The sequence below is a fragment of the Gigantopelta aegis genome, chromosome 12, assembly GCF_016097555.1.
Source record: "Gigantopelta aegis isolate Gae_Host chromosome 12, Gae_host_genome, whole genome shotgun sequence".
Taxonomy (NCBI): Eukaryota; Metazoa; Mollusca; class Gastropoda; order Neomphalida; family Peltospiridae; genus Gigantopelta; species Gigantopelta aegis.
Window position 1 is genome coordinate 3,339,681 of NC_054710.1, and position 13,686 is coordinate 3,353,366.

Below are 13,686 nucleotides of genomic sequence, written 5' to 3' on the forward strand. Positions count from 1 at the left end.
ATGTTACAGTTACTAGGTCGATATTTTTAGGATAAATTATTTTTGCTGTTATTACAGCAAAATTTGCAATTTAGCATGTTTATAATACAATTTAATGTACATATAAAATTAATTTCAAGCATTGAAACGAAATATTTTGTAAAACAGGCGCCTGTGCAGGAAATTGTGTAGAGGTCTAGACTGTGGCTAGCAACGGTGTGTGTGTGTGGGGGGGGGGGGGGGGGGGGGGGGGGGGGGGGGGGGGGGGGGGGGGGGGGCGGGTCATGTTTCCCTGTAAAATACATTTAAAAAAAAATATATAGCATGCGGGGCAGGGTACTTTTTATTTTTATAAAAGGATGGGACAGACAATAGGCCTAAGCTGATTGTTGTTTTGTTTTGTTTGTTGTTTTTTGTGGTGGGGGGGGGGGGGGGGGAAATTGTTGTGGGGGTTTTAATTATTATTTCCAAAAGAGCTTTACTTTTCTTCTTACGTCAAACCAAACTGAAATTATTTATAAAAAAAAAAAAAAAGTATAAAAAAAAAAAAAAAGTAAAAACATTTGTTTGAGGATGGGACGAATTAAGGCCGTCACACAGGGAACGCCTTTTTTAATGCTATGGAATTTACTACAAGTTATTTATTTCTGAGCAGATTGTTTTGTAAAATGGACACAAAAAATGGTATTTTTTTCTTACATCAAACCAAACTGAAATTATTTTTTTAAAAAACAAAACATTTTTGTTTGAGAATGGAACTGACTACGGCCCTATTCGTCATTGGCGACGAATCCTTTCTAAAGTTTATTTTACGATAGGTTTATACCATATAGCCACACTCATGTAATTCATCTAAATATATTTAAATAATAACAGATAGTTTAGAAAATAAAGACACGTACCTCTATGACTGTGAGAGTCTCGACTTTGGAGTCCGCAGCGACTCCTAACGAGAATAATCAAATCGAGAGTGGGCCCTGAAGATGCAAATATTACGTAACGCTCGAGGGGGTTGGTCGGGTTGTAGGCCCAAAAGTAATGTGGCATTACATGGGGTGGGTGGGTGTACTGAACAACATTACGTGACGCACTTTTTTAAATTACTAACATCTTTTATCTCGCAATCACTGTATTCATTGGCAGGATATGATGACTAGATAAATCTATATATTTTCAGTCACTGACCAAAAATATAGGTCACGTGTCATAAGCCTGACTCGACTCGAGTATTTCAGAGTAGATTTTCAATAAACATACTCTTTAAATCATTTGTTGAATTACAGTAAATACAAATAACTTTTAGTTTTGTGATAACAATACAAAACTTGTATATTTATTTATGAATTAGAGTTTAGAAACGCATTTTTAATGTGACAGAATGTAGCTAGCTTCTTACAAATAATGACGTCATGTATCTTGTATGACGTCATACGGCAAAAGCCTTGCTATGTTGACAATACTCGATTTGTGTACACAAAACTGGAATAAATAATGATTTTCCGAATAGTCCTGTAGGATTGCAGGATAAAAGAAATAACTGGTTTACTGTCTTAAGATATCGGCTTTATCCTGCGAAGGTTAGAATGGCGAATGCAGCGAGGCTCTGCCGAGCTGCATTCGCCATTCGACCTGAGCAGGATAAAGCCGATATCTCAAGACAGTAACCAGTTATTCCCTATCTTATCTTTTTTCTTGTTCTTTTTGTTTTGTACCTTTTAAAAAAAATATTAAACCTCTTGTTACGGTGACAATGTTTCCAAGAGGGTGAAAGGATATGACGTATTCTAACAATATCATAACATTTATTTATTTGTTGTTACTTTTTATTGTTATAGTGTTATTACTTAGGCCTACCAGTTGGGCTGTCTGAGAAGATACATGTTAATCATGAAAATTGTTGTTGTTGTTTTAAATCGATTGCTTCTATTTCTTTTCTTTTCCTTTTTCTCTCCTTTCAGTTTATTCATGTTTTGCATCCAGTTCCAAATGTAGAATGTTTATATGCAAAAGCCATGGTATGTGCTATCCTGTCTGTGGGATGGTGCATATAAACGATTCCTTGCTACTAATGAAAAAACATAACTGGGTTTCTCTCTGAGATTGTCATTATAACCAAATGGTTGACGTCCAGTAGCCGATAATTAATAAATCAATGTGCTCTAGTGGTGTCGACAAACAAAACAAACTTTATTTCATACGTTAAATATTCGATTTTCGAGGCACTTTTAAAATATCCCACCCCTAGTACACCCCCCCCCCCCCCCCCCCCACCCCCCACCCACCCCCCCCCCCCCCCCCCCCCCCCCCCCCCTGGATCGACGCCTTTCCTTGGTGTAACAGAACTTTGTGAAATTAATACACTGTACAAATAAACAGATACGGAAAAGTTTGTTTTGTTTAATAACACCACTAGATCACACAGATTTATCGATCATCGGCTTTTGAATGTCAAGCATATGGTAATTTTGACATACCATTTAAAGAAAAAAACAACAACAAAAAACAAGCAAGCAAATGAACAAAAACTCTAACCTCCCCCACCCCCACCCCCACCCCCCACCCCAAAAAAAGACGAAAAAAAAGGTTGGGTTTTTTTGTGTGTTTTTTTAAACCTAAACAAAATGTGATTTTTTTTTACAACTAGAAGTACTTATCAGGAGACAATGTTGCATCACCGTGGACTTTGTTTTTCTACATCCCCAGTTATTTTACATTACTCACGGCGCTGGCGAATATCGAAAATATATAAGCCACTTGAGATTACCATTATACAGTCTTCGTCGTGGGCGGGACTTAGCCCAGTGGTAAAACACTCGCTTGATGCGCGGCCAGTTTAGGATCGATCCCCGTCGGTGGCCCCAATGGGCTATTTCTCGTTCCAGCCAGCCACATCTGTTGTAACAAAGGCCGTGGTATGTACTATCCTGTCTTTGGGATGGTGCATATAAAAGATCCCATGAAGTGGCGACAGCGGGTTTCCTTTCTCAATATCTGTGTGATCCGTAACCATATGTCCGACCTCATATAACCGTAAACCGGCCTCGGTGGCGTCGTGGCAGGCCATCGGTCTACAGGCTGGTAGGTACTGGGTTCGGATCCCAGTCGAGGCATGGAATTTTTAATCCAGATATCGACTCCAAACCCTGAGTGAGTGCTCCGCAAGGCTCAATGGGTAGGTGTAAACCACTTGCACCGACCAGTGATCCATAACTGGTTCAACAAAGGCCATGGTTTGTGCTATCCTGCCTGTGGGAAGCGCAAATAAAAGATCCCTTGCTGCCTGTCGTAAAAGAGTAGCCTATGTGGCAACAGCGGGTTTCCTCTAAAAAAATATGTGTGGTCCTTAACCATATGTCTGACGCCATATAACCGTAAATAAAATGTGTTGAGTGCGTCGTTAAATAAAACACTTCTTTCTTTCTTTCATATAACCGTAAATAAAATGTGCTGAGTGTGTCGTTAAATAAAACATTTCCTTCCTTCATACCATTTGTTCTCTTATTAGCAATGTGTATACAATACTTAGAATAAATGTTAATACTATTACTAAGTGTAAAAACTGGGAAATGTATGTAAAACTGGCGACAGCGGGTTTCCTCTCTCAATATCTGTGTGGTCCTTAACCATATGTCCGACGCCATATAACCGTAAATAAAATGTGTTAAGTGCGTTGTTAAATAAAACATTCCTTCCTTTCTTCCTTCTTCGCCATGGGTATAATCAAGGCGAGCTGAAAACCACTCACCTGAAATGTTACTAGGTGAGCAATCACGAGAAATTTCAAATAAAACGTCTTGCGAAAGTGATTGATAAAAAAAAAGGTGTTGATCTATAAAGTTCCAAGCAAGTGTGGAGGGAATGACTCGGGCGGATCCAGTTGTTTGTGGGGGAGGGTTATGGGAACTAAGAGGAAAAGGGTCCTGCAATTATTATTTTTATTTAAAGCCAGAAAAAAAGCACTTGAATATATTTAAGAGGGACGCCTCCCCCCCCCCCCACCCCCGTTGGACACTCGCCTCTCCTGGAGAAGACTGCTATTAGCCACCTCACCTCCCTCCCCCCCACTCCCTCGTATCTGCCTGTGTCACTCGCCTCTCCTGGAGAAGCCTGCTATTAGCCACCTCCCCCTCCCCCCCCCGTTAGATCTGCCTCTGTCACTCGCATTTCCTGGAATAGACTGCTATTAGCCACCTCACCCACCCACCCACCCCCACACCTCCCCGTTAGATCTGCCACTGACACCCGCCTTTCCTGGAGAAGACTGCTATTAACCATTTCACCTTCTCCCCCACACTTCCCTTTAGATCTGCCTCTGTCACTCACCTTTCCTGGATAAGACTGCTATTAGCCACCTCACCCTCTCACCCACATCTCCCCGTTAGATCTGCCTCTGATACCCGCCTTTCCTGGAGAAGACTGCTATTAGCCACTTCACCCTCTCCCCCACACCTCTCGCGTTGGATCTGCCACTGACACCCGCCTTTCCTGGAGAAGACTGCTATTAGCCACCTCCCCCTCTCCCCCCCCCCCCCACACACACACTTCCCGCGTTGGATCTGCCTTTGTCACTCGCCTTTCCTGGAGAAGACTGCTATTATCCACCCAACCCTCTCCCCCCCCCTTCCCCAATGGACCTTCCTCTGTCACTCGCCTTTCCTGGAGAAGACTGCTATTAGCCACCTCCCCCTCCCCCCCCCTTCCCCAATGGACCTTCCTCTGCCATTCGCCTTTCCTGGAGAAGACTGCTATTAGCCACCTTACCCCCCCCCCCCCCCCCCCCAACACCTCCCCTGTTGGATATGCCTCTATCGCTCTCCTTTCTTGGCGAGGACTACTATAAGGCATTTGAGGCCAACAAAACAATAAAATACTAAAAAAGGTCCGCAGAGATAATTTCACGATATTTTATTGCTACTTGAGTACAAGGACAGTTCTACAATATAGTACTTAAAGAATCCGTGCAACGGGTTTCTTCTTTTCTAGGTTTAGCCTCGGTCTCTGTGAGGCGAAAATGCTTGCATATTGGAGAGACATTTCTGAAATATGAAGAAAAAACTATTTAGAACACAATTATTTATTAATGATCGGCCACTGGATGTCAAACATATATTAATTTTTGACAGTCATAGAGAGTAACCCGCTACACTTTTCATTAGTAGCAAGGGATTTTTTATATACACTATCCCACAGGTAGGATAGCACATACCTCAGCCTTTGATATACCAGTCGTGGTTCACTGGCTAGAACGAGAAATAACCCAATGAGCCCACCAACGGTGATCGATCCTAAACTGACCACGTATCAAGCGAGAGCTTTACAACTGGGCTACGTCCCGCCTCAATGGCTGGAACACCTGGGAGCAGTGATAATATTGTATAACCTTCCTTTTGACTCTGCCTTGTGCAGAGATACGATTTCGAACATGTAATTTTGTCGTTCAGAATGCTGGACCGCAATTATTTGGTGTCATGTAGAAGCGGGTAAGTGAGGTGGGGGGGGGGGGGGGGGGCGGATTCAATTATTAAGGAGGGGCACTTAACTAAATCATGTTTTCAAAGGGGGAAAGGGGTGACGACTACCTCTACTTCTCATGGTTATGGACAATGGTAGTTCTGACAAGCGAACGCTCAACGGACTGAGCTAAACCCCGCTCCCGTTTAGTTACAACGTCATACTCACCTAACAATTGATTAGCCGAGTTGTATAGCCGGCTCTTGTTGCTGCTGCGGCTGTTGTGGCTGTGGCTGCTGCGGCTGTTGTGGCTGTGGCGGTTCTAGCGGCAGTGGATTTTGTGGCACCTGCGGTGGCTGCTGTTGCTGCGCCTGCGCCTGCGCCTGCATAATGGCACGCGCAAGGAGCTGGAACGTCATCGATCGCCTCATGTAGTAGGGAAATCGAGAAGCGATGTTCGCGAAGGCGTTCAGGATCCCGGGAACCCGAGACTCCACGAACGAGAAGAAAGGCGCCAGCTGATTAGCCGACGGGACGGCCGGACGTTGTGGCCGCATGCCCATGAAGCGGTACCGGTGCGACGACGTCAACGTGGCTACGGTGAGCGTCAGAAACAGGACGATCATAACTCGCGACATGATGACGATACGGGCGGTTCTCTTCTCGTCAGTAATTTAGTATTAAAAGTTTTGTCCGAGAAATGGTCACAGGCGGTTATTACGAAGTATTTATATACAGGTGCCGTTTTAAAACGAAGGTCAGTGAAATCGTCGCGCGTGTTGTTTACGAGATAGATTGTCATGTCTCCGTTGGAGACACACACCAAAGACAAACAGACCGCCAGCTGCCGTGTAGGTGGTGATGATGGTGGTGACGTCTGGCCAGACAATAAGCTTGCACTCCGAGACACGCAGATTCTTGAGTAGTTACCACATGAAAGTATATACTCTGTCAAAAAATAAACGCATAACTGATAGGCAAAGAAGAAAAGTGTTTGATTTTACAAAATATCGGGCTTTTTTTTTATAATGTTACTGAATGACCATGTTTCTTAATGTTCCTGCAATGGGACAGCATGCCCAAATGCACCCTAAAACAAATTTAACGCACGTTGTGACACGTTGTGGTACGTTGTGCGACAATTGCAGGAAAACGGCGTGAAATGGTCAGATTTTGGCGAATGCACGTGAAACTCGGGGAAAAGATTGGGGTAGTGATGGGTATTTAAAGCTGTAATGCTCGCAATGATGCCTCATTTCCATCTCGACGTAGACGAGTTACAAGATGCCAAGACTAAACCTGCGTGTTTCCACCGTTTGAAATGTAGCTTAGACTCGAGGTCATAGTAATGAATCCATGTTTGATACCTGGCTATTGAAAGAAAGAAATTTGTATTTAACGACGCACTCAACACATTTTATTAACGGTTATATGGCGTCAGACATATGGTTAAGGACCACACAGATTTTGAGAGGAAACCCGCTGTCGCCACTTCCGATTAGCAGCAAGGGATCTTTTATTTGCGCTTCCCACAGGCAGGATAGCACAAACCATGGCCTTTGTTGAACCAGTTATGGATCACTGGTCGGTGCAAGTGGTTTACACCTACCCACTGAGCCTTGCGGTGCACTCGCTCAGGGTTTGGAGTCGGTATCTGGATTAAAAATCCTATTCCTCGACTGGGATCCGAGGCTATTGAATGGCTATTGAATGCTATTTAAATCGTTCCCAGTCCAGATTCATCAGCTCGAGATACTCCACCGAACATCGAATCTGTTTTCGCTTCTTTTCGGAAGTCGACATTCTCGGCATCCAGTGAGCGCAGACTTTGCTCATACCCAAATGTTCATGGAGAATGCATCGATTTCACTTAGCCATTACTAAGCTCCAGAATGTCTACAATCTGTCACACTGTCTCTGTCTCTTCAATCTTCCATGACAATTCCGTTCACTGTCTTAACGTTTTCCTAGGTTTTCGATGTCCAAGGCCTGCCAGACATGGAGGGTTCTTCAAAAGATTTGCTGCCACAATGGAATTCTGCAGTCAAACTCACAATGGAATTCTGCAGTCTAATTCACTAAACTCCTGACTGGAATATGAAGGAGACTGGGCCTAATTCACTAAACTCCTGACTGGAATATGAAGGAGACTGGGCCTAATTCACTAAACTCCTGACTGGAATATGAAGGAGACTGGGCCTAATTCACTAAACTCCTGCCTAATTCACTAAACTCCTGACTGGAATATGAAGGAGACTGGGCCTAATTCACTAAACTCCTGACTGGAATATGAAGGAGACTGGGCCTAATTCACTAAACTCTCGCAATCAGGCCCCTGGTCCTCATACACGTTCATCATTCAGGCATGAATCTCCGAAGGCGTTATGTTTTTTTCAAATGTTAAAATATTGAATGACAGCACTGTGCTTCATTTGGATGTTTTCGGTCAACTCGGATGTAAAGCAGTAAATAGGAAACATAAAGGTTACATGTTTTACAAATAAATTACACTTAAAGTCATTGAATTCTATTTACAGCTATAAAATTAACCATTCAGAGTAAAACCTGAAGCATTTCGATCACATCCATGTAATATACTAGTCAAGTCATATTAGACCAATAGGAACCGTGCTCCCCCCCCCCCCCCCCCCCACCCCCACCTCTAAGACAAAATTATACAGGGTTTTTTTTTTCTGTCCTATCGCATATAAAAATAAAATAAAATTCTGGATTCTGCCACCCTACTAGAGACTACTAGAAATTGTGCCCACCCTCAAAATATTGTTCACTGCGAGCCTGCATATAGGGCAAAGTGATCTAAAGTAGTAGCGTGTTCCTGGGAAAAGACTCTGCAAGTCGCTAATTTTACATTTACTACCTAGTCAATATCTGTTTTCTTTGTGTACACATAAAAATAAACCCAATCCACAGCATAATCACTGTGAATACGTGAAAACTAACCCAAATCTCAACATATTCACATCAATTCTATTATTCAAACTGAAGGAACAATTACAGTTAATATTCATGCGACAATCAATCAAGGAGTTTCTTAATCAATCACCATATTAAAAAAGCCCAACTTGAGGTCGCGACTACTGTCCACGTACGTGTGGCAGTAGTATAACACCCTGTAAGGGGTTGGTTTGCGGGGTCCGTTGACATAGAAGTCAGGCCGATGAGTGAGGTGGCTGAAGAAAGACTATTTTTAACAGAGGTGGTACATTGTTGATATAGAGCCGCAGGGGCAAGGTGGGGATATTAGGGACAGCTCAGTGGTGGGTGTTCCGGTGTCCGAGATGTTGCGATAACTACAGACAGGAAATGTAAGGTAAGCGGAGAGGAGGTTGCACATCCCAATCAACAGGATGAAGGGGCCACTAAGGTTTGTCCAGGAAGGAGGGGGGGGGGGGGGGGGGGGGGGGGGGGCGGGGGAAGAAACTGGAGGTTCGGAGGTAGAGAGTTCTACAGATTCAATTGTGTGCACCAGTGAATATTGGCCACATACCATCGGTGCATGTACTGGGTGCTGAATTGAATCCAGATTAGACAGCAGATAACATATGGCGTTGAAAGTAAAATCAAAGACAATTTGGTCAATATGGCGCGTCGTGAGTTGACTGGAGGGGGCCATTGTTGACCCGGTCCGGTTGACCGTCAGTGGGAGGGTCTTTAGGAGTTAGGTGTACGTGACACCGTGTTACCTTTCCGTGACTACCTACTGTACTCACAAACTAAGCCTCTTTTATGGCTCTTTTTGCAGGAATATTAAACGATGCCTTAGCACGGAAAACACATCACAAGGCAGGCACGGCGGAGCAGAGTGGAGGGGGTGGGGCTGGATACACACACAAACACACACAGACAGACAGACGGACAGACACACGCACATACACACACACGGACACACAGACACACACACACACAGACACACATACGGACACATACACACACGGACACATACACGTACACACGGAAACACACACAAACCCACACACACACACAGAAACACACATACACACAAACACACACACACCTCCTCTCATTCACAAACAAGTTATGCGATGGGTGTACTATAATTTTAACATACTGTTTTGCCATTTGGGAAAGCGCAGATATGCATTTCAACTAGATTTATAATCCTTATATATTGTATGTATACGCCTAGCTATAACTACCTTCGTTAAACAGTGTCGCCGTGACAGCGTTTATTAAAAACACACAACAAAATAAAACATTTTTGTAATACATTATTTTTAAAAAGTGCGTTACGTAAAGCCGTTAAATACACCCACCTACTCCCTGTAACGCTACATAACGTTTGGACCTACACCCACACACCCACCCCCTCGAGCGTTACATAATATTTCATTGGCCCCCAAAGAGCCGAACGGACGTAGTTTGAAAAGTGCAAGGTTTTGTCAGTTTATAATTATTGATATTAACATGTTGAAAAAAAAAAAAAAAAAAAAAAAAAAGCAACACATGTGCAACGGAGGAAAATGCCTACGTCAGTTGTTTCATGCAAACAGCACGTTTTCACGTGATGATAAACAGATGTCGAAATCGCAGCGCTTCAATTCGTATAAAAATCAGCCGAGTTGACTGCTGCAGCGTTCTTAGCATCCCAACTATGACTCGCAACGTCCTCTTGCTACTACTGGGGCTGGCGTGTGTCGCCCCGTCCTCCGCGCATTACCGTTTTGGCGGCTACCGTGGTGGCGGCGGCTGTCGACGATATGGTCAAGTCTTCCAGTCGCAACTTCCGCCGAATCTGATGACGGCGCTCCAGAACGCCGGCCCGGCCATCGCCAACTTCGTGTCGACTCTTCCTCAAAACGTGCAGGACTTTCTGAATCCTCTGCTCCAGCCACTGCTGAATGCAGCAGCGCCCCCTGCCGTACCTCCAGTGCAGCCTGCGGTGCCGCCTCCAGTGCAGTCTCCAGCAGTAGCACCACCAGCACCACAAGCACCACAAGTAGCACCACCAGCACCACAAGCACCACCAGTAGCACCACCGGCACCTCCCGCACCACCAGCAGCACCACCGGCACCACCGGCACCTCCCGCACCACCAGCAGGACAAGCACCACCAGCAGGACAAGCACCACCAGCAGGACAAGCACCACAAGGTTATCAATTCATGCCATTCTATGGCAGGTATCGGCCGTATCGTTTCGGTAGAGGTAGATATCGTTACGGTAGAGGATAACTTTCAGTGGTGAGTAAATAAAACACTGATTTTATATATATATATATATATATATATATATATATATATATATATATATATATATCATATAATATCTTACATTTACAGTGCAATCAAAGTATGTGATATTTTTCTGATATTTATACAAATACTAATGTTACAGTTACTAGGTCGATGTTTTTAGGATAAATTATTTTTGCTATTATTACAGCAACATTTGCAATTTAGCATGTTTATAATACAATTTAATGTACATATAAAATTAATTTGAAGCATTGAAACGAAATATTTTGTAAAACAGGCGCTTGTGCAGGAAATTGTGTAGAGGTCAAGACTGGCTAGCAAAGGTTTTTGTGTGTGTGTTGGGGTGGGAGTGGGGGTGGGGTCATGTTTCCCTGGAAAATACATTAAAAAAGAACATGCAATATAGCATGTGGGGGAGGGTACTGTGTGCTGATCGGAATATTACCTAAAATATCTATAAAAAAATATATTTAACTATTAAAATTGTGTTACTGTCACACACAATTCTTTATAAAAACTGTAGGTGTGTTTCTATGAAGTTATGCTAATTAATATGAGGCGAGATTGCAGCTTTAAAAAAAAAGGAAGACAATTTCCATGCAAGAAACAACCAAAACAATGTAATTGTGGGCGAGAGCTCGCTAGCCATAATGTATTTGGGCTAGATTCACCTCCGATACTTGACACATGGTGACTCAGTTATAACAAAACGCAATTTCAGGAACTTAGGCCCTGATATTTATTTTTAAAAACTAAAACACATGTAACACACTAGGCAGTGCCACCTTGAAGCGATGCATTATGGGACTGATAAAATGGCTGCCGCCATGACTGCTGAGACAACACCAATTAGGACGCCTTGCGCTCAAATGCGCTAGGGTGAAATGACTTGAAACTTCAAAGAAAACATAGAAATAGGTTCAATTTAACAACTGAATATGTGAACTCGATGTGTCGAAGTATAGAAATATATTCAAAATCCATTTGAAGTTCAGTGTTTTTCAAAGTACATTTAAAATATCACATTTCGTTATCAGTGACAAAATCGACCTTTCTCAATAATGAGTCACGTCTTAAATACCTCAAAACACTTCTAAAAGAAGCCATTGACGTCAGACGCCGCGTTAAGACAAAATTATCATGTGACCCTATCAGCTGTAAAAATGGCCGCGACGTCATACTTTTTACGCGACGTCATTGACAGAGCTCTCTTGAAAATCGTTATTGGTGTAGTTTTAACCGAATTACAAATTAAATAATTATATCAGCTGGAAAGACGATAAAACGCTGTGTATGTACATGTATTTAATATCACTGTATTTTATTGGGAAGCTGTAATATTTGTGTTGAAAAGTGAGTCGTTTAAGCTGGTGGCAGATATGCAGCGCAAAGTGACGTCAAACTTTGTCATACCTATATAATAGAGGCTATTTCATGGGGGTTTTCGAATACGAGTTTTATGTCAAATAGTGATGTGTGAAAACCATATTTTCACGAATTGCGAAGCAATGAGTGAAAATATGTTTTTCACACATTACGAGTTGACATAAAACTCGTATTCGGAAAAAACACCATGAAATGGTCTATTTATTATATACATATTTCCTAATTTTTGACAATATCTTTCGCTTTTTGGTAATATCTTTCGCTTATCCTATCGAAAACACATAACGTCATGATATATTTCTTCCTATGGAACTTTGCCAGAACATTTACTTGACCATAGACTTTTAAAAAGAAATTTGAATAAAAAAATTCTTTATTAGCATTTATTTAACAATACTGCGGTGCAAACATACCTGACAAAGCGATCCTACAAACACTCCCACAAAAACAAAACGAGTCGAACGCCGTTAAATTCTTACACTTACACTCGATGACACTACATTGTGTCATCTTTATTTAGCTTCGTATTCAATTCGTTTTAGATATTTTATCGTAATTGCACTTCGTATCCCTTTTTTATTGGTACAGTTGATTAAATTATATTTTTTTATTTTTCAAATACGATCAGATGCATTGGTAATCATCAAATTTAAATACGAAGAAACAAGACAAAGGGAGATAATTTAATCATGCACTTTTGCAAAAAAGTAAATACGATTTCTATATTTTCACTGTAGCTAAAATACAGTGAAAATATGACTTTTATGGTTTCCTTAGATCTATATATTTCATTGCTATGTATATAATAAATATATATATATATATATATATATATATATATATATATATATATATATATATATATATATACTGAGAGGCATATAAAACGCAATGGGTATTTCGCCGATATTTTCGTTAAGAAATGTTATGTCAACTATATTGGTAACAACTGTAACTGAAAGAAGATATTGTTAAAAATTGGGATTTTTTTAATGTAGTTTTAAACAAAAACACAACTTGTTTGTTGTTGTTTTTTGGCAATAAACTGGCAATTTTTTTAACATTACTTACCTTGTCATATTAAAAAATTACAGAACACACGAAAAATGTGTGCTTTTATAGGGAGACAAAAGCAGGCAATGCACATGCAAATAGATTTTTATATCCAATGCTGTGTTGTTGCAATAAACACCCAAGTTATGCTTTTTGCTGAAAACTCATTTTATTCCATACTTTTTTGTTTTGAACAAAATCCTCTTTCACTCATAGTTTTTACACATGTGTCATGTGTCTGCATAATCATTATAGGCCGCCTTCAGAATGAGCTAAGTGCCACCCGGAGAGGACATTATGTAGACCTGCTTTTTTGTATTCCTCATCATATATGTTAACAAAAAATGTTTTGGTAAACAGCCTTCTGGTGGTCGGTGTGGCAAATATGGGGTTCAAAGTAGGGCCACCCTCCCAAAAATAGGGTCAACTATTAGTAGCACTATTGGGAGAGCAGATAATTGGGAGAACCTTCCAAATGATGATAGAAATGTGGTACTTGGCACAGGTGATCTCCATGAGGAGTTCGTCACATTCAATCAATGAACCACTTGAATATTTAATATGGCGGCCATTTTTCAAGA

The 13,686-nt window shown here is 41.6% G+C and overlaps 3 protein-coding genes across 3 annotated transcripts in view; 1 reads left to right on the forward strand and 2 right to left on the reverse strand.

Annotated features, from left to right (window-relative positions):
• LOC121386447 overlaps positions 1-938 on the reverse strand; it is a 57,207-nt gene extending 56,269 nt beyond the window's left edge. The window contains exon 1 of the mRNA XM_041517346.1: positions 882-938. The gene's annotated coding sequence lies outside the window, so the exon portion shown is untranslated. The remainder of the gene's footprint in view (positions 1-881) is intronic.
• A 3,931-nt stretch (positions 939-4,869) lies between these two features.
• LOC121386870 (alpha/beta-gliadin-like) lies at positions 4,870-6,344 on the reverse strand. Its single transcript, XM_041517899.1, has 2 exons — positions 5,659-6,344; positions 4,870-5,015 (listed from the first exon to the last, which is right to left on the reverse strand). Exon 1 carries the CDS (start codon positions 6,066-6,068, stop codon positions 5,670-5,672), a length of 399 nt encoding a protein of 132 aa, XP_041373833.1. The 5' UTR covers positions 6,069-6,344; the 3' UTR covers positions 4,870-5,015; positions 5,659-5,669.
• A 3,206-nt stretch (positions 6,345-9,550) lies between these two features.
• The window catches only part of LOC121386767 (actin cytoskeleton-regulatory complex protein pan1-like), a 6,004-nt gene continuing 1,868 nt past the window's right edge, over positions 9,551-13,686 (forward strand). Inside the window, exon 1 of the mRNA XM_041517777.1 lies at positions 9,551-10,651. Coding sequence (XP_041373711.1) covers positions 9,953-10,642 — 690 coding nt within the window. The 5' untranslated portion in view covers positions 9,551-9,952 and the 3' untranslated portion in view covers positions 10,643-10,651. The remainder of the gene's footprint in view (positions 10,652-13,686) is intronic.